The 13,499-nt window shown below is 46.5% G+C and overlaps 1 protein-coding gene across 1 annotated transcript in view; it reads left to right on the top strand.

Moving 5' to 3' along the window:
* Window positions 1-1,589: 1,589 nt before the first annotated feature.
* PFKFB3 (6-phosphofructo-2-kinase/fructose-2,6-biphosphatase 3) overlaps window positions 1,590-13,499 on the top strand; it is a 125,715-nt gene continuing 113,805 nt past the window's right edge. The window contains exons 1-2 of the mRNA XM_053255154.1: window positions 1,590-1,725; window positions 6,695-6,859. Of these exons, the coding sequence (XP_053111129.1) occupies window positions 6,844-6,859 (16 nt within the window). The 5' untranslated portion in view covers window positions 1,590-1,725; window positions 6,695-6,843. The remainder of the gene's footprint in view (window positions 1,726-6,694; window positions 6,860-13,499) is intronic.

Below are 13,499 nucleotides of genomic sequence, written 5' to 3'. Positions count from 1 at the left end.
CATTGACGGGAATATGCTGCGGAAGGCATGATGGAGAAATGCAAGAAAAGCAGAATGAAAAAACAGCAGTAACATCGGAAATGTGCTCTTTCCAGTAAATTAAGAACATGAGATAAATGCAGTTCTGCATTTGGAGCCAGAACTCTAGGAGTACATCTCGTAAGTAATTTAGGTTCAGGACTGCAGTAGCAAGGATTCCCTGAATTGCCTGTGCATCAGAGGATTTATGCAAGCTTGATTGGCGAATTTTGCACTGAGCAGACCCTGTGCTTTTGCTAAAACAAAACCAACCCTAGAGATTCTGCACATCTTGCTCCAAAAAGCTGAATTTTTAAACCATAGGTACATTATGCAATTTGAGCACATCTGCCTATCTATGTAGATTGAAGACATGGTTAGGAATCTAGGAGGCTGTGTTACACTGAATCAGACCCTTTGTCCATCTAACTCAGTATTGTCTGCACTGGCAGTGCTCTTCAAGGTTTCAGGCAGGAGCCTTCCCCAGTCCTCCTAGCTGGAGATACTGCCGGCAATTGAACTCGGGACCTTCTATATGCAAGGCAAGAGCTCTACCATCAAGCTGTATGTAGCCCCATGCCCCAAGGGGAATGTCAGACAGTACAGACGTGTAATCACCCGTCCAAATGCAAACCATGGCAAACCCTGCTTAGCAAAGGGAACAATTCATGCCCGCTACCTCAGAACCAGTTCTCTGGGGTTCCGCAGGCCTTTCCAAAGACCCCCTTTAAGCTTCCATTTCCGGAAGGGACTGATCTCTGCGCTTTTATCTCCATTGACTATTCTGTCTAGGGTGTCTGTGTCCATTGACCTTTGATTTGTTTTTATCCTGCTTTTTGTCGTTTTTATTGGGTATTTTAGTTCATCGTTGTTAGCCACTTCTAATTGCATTTGGAAAGTAGGCAGGGGATAAACCTTTTCAATAAAGAAATTACGCCTTTTATATCACTTTTCTAAGTCAGAGGAAGAAGGGGCAAAGATTGCTGTGCAGGGCATCGAGGTTCCTGACACTTGTTCTCTGGAAATTCTCTTCACTGCATCCATGCATGTGTTTTCGAGCCTTTCAGTTTCTATTGGAGGTCTAGAAACCCGCTTGTAATAAGGGACAGAAAGCGAAAATTCTCAGGAGATAACTGCTTTCCCCAGTTTCTGGATTTTGGACAGTGTGATCACCACTTCAGTCCTGACACTAGTCATTCCTCATTGCCCACTGCCCACAGTTATGCCCATTAGTGAGTGTTTATAGAGTTCTTGTTAGGCCAGCTCTGTATTCCCCCCACTCCTAACCCTACTTGAAGTAGAGCAACAGCAGGAGAGGGGTGTGTGCCTTCATCTCCTGCCTGTGGGCTTCCCAGAGGCATCTGTTGGGCCACTGTGGGAAACAGGATGCTGGACTAGAGAGGCCTTCTTGGGCCTGATCCAGCCGAGCTGTTCTTAAGAAGTAAAGGATCTAAGAGTGCTCTGTTGTGAAATATACTGTGGGCATTACTGAGATGATGGGCATCTGCATGGAACTCTCTCTCTCTCTCTCTCTCTCTCTCTCTCTCTCTGCAGAATATCTGATCCTGCGCTGGAACAGGACACCAAAGGAGGTGTTTCGTATTGGTGGGTGCAGCCAGCCACTGACCCGTGTTTCCTCTCCAGATGGTCAGTCTACGTGCTCATAGGGCTATAATTAGCCTGCAGTCTGGGTCACTGCGGAGAGAGGTGAAACTTTGACTCTTGCCCCAGATACTGGGAGCGGGTTTAACATTTATCTTTAGCATCATTGCTCCACTGGATTTTCTTCGTCTGAAGTGAGTGGTTGCCACTTGCTCACTGGGGGTGGGGGGGAGCCTGATTGCCTGGTCTCCACTGATGATAGCTTCATGCCAGGGGCGTAGCAAGGTTGGAGTGGGCCCAGAGACAAGATTTTAAAATGGGGCGCCCCCCCACTCAAAGTCCAGGGCCTCCACACACCCCAGGCCCCCAAGGATTTAAGTCTGATATTCAAAATAAGTATGCTGCCTGCAAATACATTTCACTGAATACACACACGCACACGTCACAATATATAGTGATATACATTGAGTACTATACATTTGTTTTACTTTTAATGCCTAGAACACACTAGAAAGATGAATGATTAAAATGGATCCCTCGCTGCAGATTAGCAAAGGAGACTTTCAACCATGCAGGGTGAGCCTATGTTTGTTTTCTCAGAATTCTGAACAAATTCAGTCAAGTTTGATTCCAGGAGGTTTTTCACAGGAGGCTTTTAAAGCCCTTTAACACACATCTCCTCTGGAATGGAGGTGCTGCATTCACATGTTGGCCAGATTTACCCTGAAGTCCCTGCAAGTTATTGGGGAGCAGTTCACACACAAGAAAAATAAAATAAAATAAAAGCACAAGCCATGCTTCACAGTTCTCACTCAGACCTTCTGGGTTGCAAAACAACTTGAACATAAGTGCATTTATAAATGAATGAATGAATGAATGAATAAAATAAATATAACACAGTTTCTTCCAGAAGTTTTTGTAATTTTCTGCCATGAAACAAGCCACTTATAGGCCTTTTTAGATAGTTTTTTTTAAGCCAGCAAATTTTCAAAGCTGTTTCAAAATAAATATTCAGAGACTTCTCAGTCCCTCCCCCCCATATCAAAGCCCTATGGCAAGCAGATGCCTATATATCCGGGGGGCGGGGGGGGGGAAGGTAACCACAAAAAGGAGTTCACACTCTACCTGGCAGCAAGGGGTCTTCTGCTGCAGAGACCAGTGGTGGCCACTCTGGCTGCCTCCTCCTTCCTGGCTGGCTTGGGCCCTACTGGAGTCCAGGCTTCACAGAGGCCTACACGAGGCCTCCGTGGAAGCCCCGCCCACCCGCCGATCAGCTGAGAGGCGGGAGAAAAGGGGCTCTTTGCAGCTTGCCTGCTGCTTCCATTGCCGGCCAGGAGAACAAGCTGGAGAGACGGCGAACAGGGCAAGTGGCTGAGGGGCCTTGGGGCTGGGCAGGGGGCAATGGGGAGTCACGTGAGGTGCCTCTGGGGGGCCCCTCCAGGCAGTGGGGCCCCCAGACAACTGTCTCCCCTTGCCCGATCGTTGTTACGCGCCTGCTTCATGCGTAGGGTACAGTGGTGCACAGGGCCACTCCCGACATCCCTGCAATCTAGACCAATCTCCTTGCCCACTCAACTTATTACAAGTGTTGGTAGTTTTTGCTAGTAAGGGAGACGAGGGTTACTCTATGCTTTCAAGGGACCTACCTTAAGTGGCGCAGCAGGGAAATGCTTGACTAACAAGCAGAAGGTTTTCATTCATTCATTCATTCATTCCATATCCCACTTTTCCTCCAAGGAGCCCAGAGCAATGTACTACATACTTAAGTTTCTCCTCGCAACAATACTGGCCCAGAGTCACCCAGCAAGTCTCATGGCTGAATGGGGATTTGAACTCGGGTCTCCCCAGTCCCAGTCCAGCACTCTAACCACTAAATCTCCACTGGTACTATATCAGGCAGCAGCGATATAGGAAGATGCTGAAAGGCATCATCTCATACTGCACGGGAGGAGGCAATGGTCAACCCCTCATGTATTCTACCAAAGAAAACCACAGGGCTCTGTGGGTGCCAGGAGTCAACACTGACTCGACAGCACTCTTTTCCTTTAACCTCAGTAGAGATTGCTCTGATCCCAATCTAAGAGCACACTGCTCCTTCGAGGTAGGCTGCCACCAGCTGAAGACTGATTTAAAGCCACTGACCAGGCTTAGGCACGGCTTCAACAACCTAGAACTGTCTGTCTTGGGACTTGTACATGCACTGTACAGCCAGAGTCCACACACCACAGCTCTAGATGAACAGTATATTAATCTAAAAACAACTCATCAGTAGCGCGTGACCTTACGAGGCACATGGGGAAGAGTTTTGCAAGGAACCCAACAGAACCTTTTAAACCCAGACTGGAGCCACTTCTAAGCATATGAAATGTATTAAGAAAGAAGGCTTGCACCCAGAATAAGGAATGGGGGGAAATAGAGGAAACTGGAAATAAAGAAAAGCACTCGAGAATTCAAAAGAAAATACACAAACATTAACTAACTAACTAGCTCTGAGTGTTACCTTAGTCTAGCAGGAGGCAGGTCCTTGGCTGAGAGAGCATTAATCGCTACAGTGCCTCCTTTTCTGGACACTAGTACCACCTGGTGACATGGTGCTCCGTTGTAGGGATGTGCATGGAAGCGGTTCGAAAGACCGGTGGTTCGGCCGGTTCGAAGGTGGGGTGGAATCTCTTTAAGGATGGGGGAGGGTGCTCTTACCCCTCCTGCCACACACACCCCGCCAGCGCTGCCTTTTAAAACGGTCCGGCGGGGTGGCAGCGTACATCCGTACCCCCAGTGCCTGCTCGGACCAGAAGTGACTGGAAGTTGCCGCTGCGCGTGCACATCTATACATATTTGTCATATTCTTATTCTTAGAGTGGCCCCATTCCCTAAGGGGAATATCTTACAGTGCTCACACATGTAGTCTCTCCCATTAAAATGCAAACCAGGGTGGACCCTACTTAGCAAAGGGGACCATGCCTGGCTTCTCAGCCTCAGTCTCCCTAGTTGTAAAAGGGTGGGGGATAATCGCCTTACAGCAGCGTTCTTCACTGCAAGGCCACGAACAGTGGTGTTCGCTCCCTGACTGAGTGTTTATTAGGCCTGTGTGCAGTTTTGGCCAAAACTCAATATACCACACAGCACCCTCTGGAGGCACACGTTCCCACCATGCTGTGCCCAGAACTGGTGGGGCTCCTTTAAAGGAAAATGAGCCCCTTTGAGCCCCGGTGCCATCTTGGAGGGCATGCAAGGAATGCTGGTAAGTATAGTCCTTCCCAGCATGTTCCCCATAGAGTTCTACACAGAAAGTCCTGCAAGAGACTACATTTCCCAGAGCTCCATGCAAGCCTCATGCGAGGGCACTGGGGCTCCAGAAGGCTTTCCTCTTAAAAGGGCAGGAGTTGCAGTGAAGAGCACAATGAATGCTGTGTGGCCAGCCGAGTAGGAAATGGCTCTCACTTTGAAGCTTTTGTTGTTCTTCCTGCCCAAGTAGAGCCTGCTTGACATATAGTGAAGCCCACTGCCTTACAGAGTTGTTGTCTGGACCACAGCAAGATGAGGAGAAGAGAGCTGGTCTTGTAGCAAGCATGACTTGTCCGCTTAGCTAAGCAGGATCTGCCCTGGTTTGCATTGGAATGGGAGACTTGATGTGTGAGCACTGGGAGATATTCCCCTTGGGATGGAGCCACCACTCTGGGAAGAGCATCTCGGTTCCAAGTCCCCTCCCTGGCAGCATCTCCAAGATAGGGCTGAGAGAGATTCCTGCCTGCAACCTTGGAGAAGCCGCTGCCAGTCTGTGAAGACACTACTGAGCTAGATGGACCAAGGGTCTGACTCAGTATATGGCAGCTTCCTATGTCCCTATAATATGCTGCAAACACCTGAAAGTGCTGGTTTTAAATGAACATACATCCCACTCTTCCAGTAACAGTGCTGTTCAGTGAGCATGCAGCAGTGCACATGTGAAGGGGAGTTGCCTTGTGGATCAGGTGAGGAGCAGTGTTCCCTCTAAGGCATGTGCATGTGCACGCACCCACAGGTTTATTGATGTCCGCTCAGTTGATTTTAGATCTCGCTCAGGTTGAATCAGGAAGGCCCCACTCTGAATGCATGTGCGCACACACTGTCTGGATACTGCCACCCAGAACATAACTCATTCTGCACACAGATGAAAAGCATGAGAGAGAGAGAACACTGGTGGGGAGTGAGGAATGCACAGCCTTCAAATAAGATCCTATAGGAATCCTATATGAATCCTGGATCCTAAATGAAAAGGGAGCACATTGACTGAGTGAAAAATAAGATGGCCTGCCAGTGTGTGCCCCCATTTTTAATTTTTTATTGATTGATTGATTGATTGATTTACTGCCCTTCCAAAAAAGGCTCAGGGCGGTTTACATCAAAATACAAACAAAATCAATTAACACTTAAATTCAAAATTATAAAAACAGCATAAAACTAATTTACAGTTAAAAACCCTGGAGAACCAGGCCGAACACTTACAGCAGTTAAAAAGAATTTACAACAAATTAAAAACCCTGGAAGGCTTTTAGTAGTCACACCTATTCTTTTGCTTTTCTTAGAAGAACAAAGTGCAAAGCTTATGAACAGGAAGCCACTTCATATCTCATCCAAACTATCAGTAGAAACTCAAGCAGACAAACCTAGAGCTAAAGCATGAAAAAGAAAGTAAACTCTTCACAACAGTTGTCTTCTTCATCCCCATGGGTCTCTTGCCTAAACATTTGCATGATATTTAGGGGATGCACAGTTCCCCATCACTGCATCGCCTTGTTGCAAGAAACTGCACCTGTTGAATGCTAGCCTGGCACAGAGTCTCTCTAAAAGGGACAGCATTCGTGAGGTTCTGCAAATACTGCATTGCACACTGCTGACTCCTGCATCTGCTTTGTTTGCCAGCTGGAATCCTTCACTTCCTTTATATTTGATCAATTTCAGGGCATGACACAGGCAGGGGAAAGGAAAGGGTTAAAAGCGTTTTATATCCAGGCTGCACACCCTGCTTCCTCCTTTGCATCAAAGCCAGTGACGCCTCCAGGAGGAATTGACCAAATTTGTCAATTTCCTTTAGCGACCATCTCCATGCGATTTGGCCTACAGAAAGACTACTGAGCAAAGAAGAACCTGGAGGCTGGCTTCTGCAGCCCTTGAACCACCACCACACCCTCGAATCAGGTGCTTCACCCCTTCTCCAGGTGTGAGAGAGCAACATCTGCCGCTATGCCTTTCCGGAAAGGTAAGGAGTTGCTTGTTTATCTGATCCTCAGTCTATTGCAGCCCAGGGCCTCCTCCAGGGCAGATCCTGGAGCCAAGCGAGCTGAGTCTCTTTGCTGCTTTTCTTGGGTTTTTGATGTCTTTTGCTTGGCAGCTTTTGGGGATGCTTTTACTTTTAACTGCAGGGATCTTGTCTTGCCTTGTCTTTCTTCAGGGGTTCCCAAGCTCAGGTCCCCAGTTGTTGTTGGACTACAGCTCCCATCATCTGTAGCAGCTGGGGTTGATGGGAGTTGTAGTCCAACAACAACTGGGGACTAAACTTGGGCTAGTTCTCACTGAAGTGGCAAGTCTGTTTCTTGCCCAACCTGCACTCACCTGAGCAAGTGTGCCCTCTATACTGGTAAGGAAACTAGCAGTTCAGGTGGAAGGCTAAGCTGTAACCTGTCTCCTTGAGATGTTCGCTTTCTCTCTTTTTTAACATGAAGAAGGATTCAGCGATGTGGACTCTCACCTGCAGCCTAAAGTGGCACCCACTGTCCAAACAGGTTTATCATCTCCGTGAGCAGGAGCCCACTGTCCCTGTTGAATTAGAGTGATTCCCGATTCCCGGGTTTTTTTAAACAGTGTGGTTCCTGTGCTTGCAGCAGCTAGTGAGAGGTAGAAATTAAAGCTGTGAAATTCCCCCCCTTGATATGGAGATGTGGAGGGTGTGGTGGGGGAACCTGAAAATTCTTCTTGGCGTAAAGCAGGCCTGCACAACATAAGGCCTGGGGGGGGGCAGATCTGGCCTGTGGGGCATTTTTGCTGGCCCCAGTGGGTTGGCCCAAAGTTTTGTAGTGCCTGATGTGAGGTGCAAAACGATGCCTTGCCCCATGGCCCTGGTGGGGGGTCTGCCCCCTTTAAAAAAAATAAGCTTTGAAAGTGCTTAGGGGCAGGGAGGAGGAACAGTTGCTAGCAGCCTCTTTTTCTCCCCTCATGCTGTGGTTAATTAATAATTGCTTCCATTAATATTTTTAACAAGCAATTAATCATTGCTTTCATTTATATTTAATAATGATTTTTAATGTAATCATTCATGTGCTGAAAATTTACCTCCCCACCCCCACCAACAAGTCATGGTCGGTTCTGGCCCACTGGGGTGTTTGAGTTGTGCACCCCGTCTTAAAGGCACAGGAGAGGGAAATGGTTGGGGGCGTGCCATTTCACCTTATTTGAAGGTTCTGCATAAGGACTTCTAGGCTGGATTTGTACTGAGAGAGCCATTTCCAAAATGAATGATGTAGTGCTTATTTACATATCCAGACGCGGCAACTTCCTGCTTGCTCGATGTTGACTTTAAGATGGTTTTGCTGGCAAAAGTGGGCAAAGATTACTTCTGGGACTGTCGCTGTGATCCCTACACCTTGCATGGCCAAAGATAGGCCCTGGCTCAGTCTGCAGCTCCTTCTGCCCCCCACCCCAAAAGGGAAAAGCTTGGAAGGTGGGCTATGTCAACAGAAGAGATATTTGCCCATTTATTGCTAAGCTTATACTGCATTACGTTTTGATTTCTGTCAGTCAGGGCTTCCCAGGTCTCCAGATGCTGCTGGACTACAGCTCCCATCATCCCCTATGTGATGGTGACCCACATCTGGAGACCTAGGGCTGGGGACCCCTGGCCTGCTGTGTGTGTCACTTTCGGAGCCCATATCAGCTGAACCATAGGCAACGTGTCATAAATGAGCCATCCTCAGGGCTGATTGTGATTTGAGTTGCTGGATTGCAACCCAGAGATCCTGTTTGGCCCTTTAAATGGTCCACAGTAGGGGGGCACCTAATGGCGCAGCAGGGAAATGACTTGACTAGCAAGCCAGAAGTTGCTGGTTCGAATTGCCGCTGGTACCTATATCGGACTTCATGGGAGATGACAATGGTAAACCCCGCCTGTATTCTACCAAAGACAACCACAGGGCTCTGTGGGTGCCAGGAGTCGTCTCAACACCAACTCGACGGCACACTTTACTAGGGGGCATATGTATAGCTGCTGCACCTTCCACAAGTGGCCTCACCTACCCCACTGTCCACTATTTGCTGTAGAAGCAGGATACTTGTTTTCTTGCAGGATCAGACCTCAGAGGCAAGATGCCACTGAATACTAGTTGCAGGGGAGCATCAACCAGAGAGGGGGCATGCCTTTACCTCTTGCCTGCGGATTTCCCAGAGGCATCTGGTGGGCTCCTGTGTGAATTAAAAAGGTAAAGTGTGCCATCAAGTCAGTTTCAATTCCTGGCACCCACAGAGCCCTGTGGTTTTCTTTTGGTAGAATACAGGAGGGGTTGACCATTGCCTCCTCCCACGCAGGATGAGATGATGCCGTTCAGCAACTTCCTATATCGCTGCTGCCCGATATAGGTGTTTCCCATAGTCAGGGACTTGAACCAGCAACCTTCTACTTGTTAGTCCAGCATTTCCCCGCTGCACCACTTAAGGTGAACTGAATTAGGTTCCTGTTTTCCTTCTCCTATTCCACTCCCCCCCACCCCCACTTGTCTGGAGCTGGGAGGAGGCTTCTCTGGCACTCCTTCCTGAGCTGCAGCTGAAGCATTGCCTTGGCACGTGCCTGGGTGAATGCACCAGCGGATTTGCTAAGTGCACTTGAAGATCATGTCTGTGATCAAGTGAAAGCAATAGCCCATCATTGTCTTGCAAACCAGGCACCTTTTAACATGGTGATTCTTTTTATTTAGCGGGGGAGAGAAACTGGCCCTATCCACCCCCAGTTCAGCATCCCTCCAGTGGCTGTTGCTGGTGTCTATCTTATGTTGCTTTTTAGATTGTGAGCCCTTTGGGGATGGGGGGGGCATCTTGTTTGTTTGTTTATTTATTTATTATTTTTCTGTGTGAACCGCCCTGAGCCATTTTTGGAAGGGCGGTATAGAAATCGAATTGATGATGATGATGTCTGGATAAAACAAACCAGTCAATAACACCTGTCTGACTGTGTAAACAAGAAATAATAAATAATTAATATACATGATGGAAGGTATAAAACTAGAACTATTTCTGGAGGAAAGTACAAGTTTTCTTTGTCCTCCTAACTGAGGCTAGTCAAATAATTACCCCTCAGGGATATGCTTGTGTGCAGTTTGAATTGTGGAAGCTGGAATTACCCTTGGTGGAAAGGGTAATCTATGTTTGCACAATCTGAATGGTGGGGCGGGGCGGGGCAGGGGGAGAGGGGCTTTACATTTCCTATGGGGAAAGTATAGTGTCTCTTCATATTGCTGAATGGGGAATGTTTTAATGCATGGACTTCAGTATAAGGTGTGGGGGAAACTGAACTAAATTTGGCAAGTTTGAATTGTTTTTGTGTAATTTTGGAAAGAAAAACGGTTATCTAAAGTGATGCAAGAAACTGTTGTGGTTAAGAAGCATATCTGAGATATATATAACAAAAAGGCCAAACTAGAAGTGACTCTAATCACATCACCAGCCTTTGGCATGCTTTCGTTTCCTTTTTCCTATCAATAACACACATGGTGGGGTTCTGGACTGGAACTGGATCTCAGATAAAAGGGCTAGGATGGTCTCCATAACTGTGAAGAAATTGCAGTGGGGAACAATGGGAGACTGGAAGAATTTATCTATTAAAAGCTTATATGTCCCCGTTCACTTAAAAACTCTCAGGACTGCAAAAAAGAAATATGAATATTATTAATATTTATATATTGCTTTTCAACAAAAGTCCCCAAAGCAGTTTACATAGAAATAAATAAAATGGCTCCATGTCCCCAAAGGGCTCGCAATCTAAAAAAGCAATATAAGACAGACAACAGCCACTGGAAGGATGCTGTGCTGGGGATGGATAGGGCCAGTTGCTCCCCCTGCTAAATAAAGAAAATCACCACTTTTAAAAGGTGCCTCTTTGCTCAGTTAGCAAAGGATATAAAATAGTAAAATGCAATACAAATTAAAGAGACAGTAACATTTAAATTGGCAGGAACAGCAAAATAAAATCATAGAAAAGCCAATAAAAACTATTATCCGATTAAAAACCATCTGGGTGACATGCTGGAAAGGCTGGGCAAATAAAGAGGTCTTTGCCTGGTGCTGGAAAGACCTCTGATTTGATGCCAAGTGAGACTCCGTGAGAAGGACATTCCATGTACAGGGTGCCACCACTGAGAAGGCCCTGGGTCCAATCATCTCCCACCTAACTTCAGAAGGAAAGGGAGGGGCCCTAAGGAGGGCTTCTGATCTGAAGATGATTGTAGGGTTTGGGAAATCTGAATAATAATTTGAGAAAATATAACACCAAATAACCTCGGGTTGAGAAGATGCAAGGTTACTTGACTCCCAGAGGGGTTGCCTGCTAGGCTGAGCCAGCAAACGCAAGAAAGAGGCTTGGGCCAAGCCATCTCAAAGATTCACATATAGATTGTAACAGATGCTTTTGTGGACTTAAGTCCACCTTATCATATGCATGAACTGTTATCCTCAGCCAGCAGGTCTATACATGGATTCAGCAGAGTGGGAAATAAAAGCAGGGGTATCAAGTCGCAGGAAATGCTGATAGGACCTGGTCTCATGATGAGCCCCTGAAAAGTACACAAGATAACCCTGGTGACAATTCACCATAGCAGTAATTGGTGGTGGTGGTGGTGGTGGTGATAACAACATCCTCCTAGCAGTGATAAGTTAATTCTCTCTGTAATGGGATAGCAATGGTTGGTCCTTTTCCAGGCCAGAAACAATAGATTCAAACACCGTTATCAATCCTAATTTAGCTGTTTAGTGATCTAGTCTTCCTTTTGACATTCTTTTGCTGAAGAATGACTTTTTCAGGTTTGTAGCAAAGGCTCCTGGAAGATTAAAATGTCCTCTTGCTGGTTTGTGAATGTTGCCATTCCTGATGTCAGATTTATGTCCATTTGTCCTTTTGTGTAGCAACTGGCCTGTTTGTCCTATGTAGACAGCAGAACGGCACTGTTGGCAGATAATAGCATATATACCACACTGAAGGAAGAGGAAGAGAATGAGCCCTTGATAGTATAGCTGACATGATTGGGCACTGAAATGGTAGAGTGGATATGGGGAATTTAAGATGACTTAAATTCCTTGTCTGACATACAGAGCAAGGATGCATAGCAAACTTCCCAACTAACTGCATCCATGCAGGAAGGGAGCAGCAGTTTTTGATCCCTTCCCCAGGAAACTCTGTGTGCCACCTGAAAATATGTCCCCGACAGCTGTGCTGTCCTTGGGGACATATTCTTGGGTGGCACAGAGGACTTCCTGGGGAAAGGAAAAGAGTAAAAAATTGCTGCTTTCCTGGTGCATGGGCGCAGTTGGGGAATTCTGTTAGACTGCTCTCTCGCTGCACCAGTGCAACCTGCTCTTTAGGTCAGCCACTATCTATTTCGAAAAGATCGAATGAATATGAAAATATACTTGAAGAGTCCATAAAGGTAGAAGTTGGAGTAATAAAGAGATTAGAAGCAAACAAAACACCAAGCCCAGCGGGGTTCACATCCATGCATGCACGAAAACACATTTGAACACTTCATAACAAGACCTTTGACAAATGTTGTTAATGAGTGTTTATAGATTAGAAAAACACCACAGGCATGGGATGAAGCCATAACTGCAGTAATATCTAAATCTAATAAAGATCTGGTGATACTCTTCTCTTATAGACCAATGTCTCGATTGACCAAAGTCTATAAAATCTTTATCTTGATTTAGCAACTAGACTCAATAAAATACTTCCTTGTGATACAGAGAAACATCAGGCTGGTTTTCTCATCAACAGGCACTTGATGGGCAATATCAAGGAAATGATAAACCTTATGAACATTGCTCAGTGCAAACCAGAGGGAACTTTGAGTGATGTCTCTAGTTGCTGAAAAAGCATTTGATAACATGGGTGGTTCCATGGAGAGAAGGTGGTGTTGGGAATTATCTCTGGTAAGAGATACCCTTCTATTACAGCAGAGTGCACAGAGGCAAAACATAGCGGAGTCTGCCTAGGCATACGTGTATGCTAAGAGCAAAGGAAACTTGGAGCCAGTTCATACGGTAGTTTCAAATCAATATAAGGAGTCTTTATTAGAGAACTCCATTCTAGATAGGAAAGTGGAGAGATAGGCTCTTTAATCTAGCTAGCTAGCTGGATGCAGAGGGATGGTTTCTGCATCTCTGCACACATAGTGCAGGGAGAGAGGAGTGTGTGTGTTGCAAGGGAGAAGAAAAAAGGGAAGAGGAAGAGGCAGGCAGGCAGGAAGTCTCTGAGAGTAGCAATCTACATATCAAAGGGATGGTATCAGAGCAGTAGAGAAGGGATGACCAGTGACTTGGCCCCTCTAGCCCTCTGACTCACTAGTCTGTCCCCCTCTCTCATTAAGACATGAGACAGCGCAGAGTCCTTCACTTCCAACAGGTGGGAAGGGTAAACCATACTTTTGGTTCTGCTCCACCACAGTGGAATGATTGAACAAGTATTATTTGTTATCACCTGGTGGAAGATCAGTAACGTGGGTTGGAAACCCCCAGCTCTTTTCTCATTTACAAAAGAGGCTGCCTGCTCCTTCTCTTGCTTCCCTGATTGAGGAGGGCAGGTAACAAGCACAGCAGGGCTGCTGTCACTTTGGGGGTGAGCAAGTATCTCTCATTTCCAGCCTCTG

The sequence above is a fragment of the Hemicordylus capensis genome, chromosome 5 (assembly GCF_027244095.1).
Source record: "Hemicordylus capensis ecotype Gifberg chromosome 5, rHemCap1.1.pri, whole genome shotgun sequence".
Taxonomy (NCBI): Eukaryota; Metazoa; Chordata; class Lepidosauria; order Squamata; family Cordylidae; genus Hemicordylus; species Hemicordylus capensis.
The sequence above is the reverse complement of the archived record's forward strand: the minus strand, read 5'-3'. Positions and strand labels throughout refer to the sequence as shown.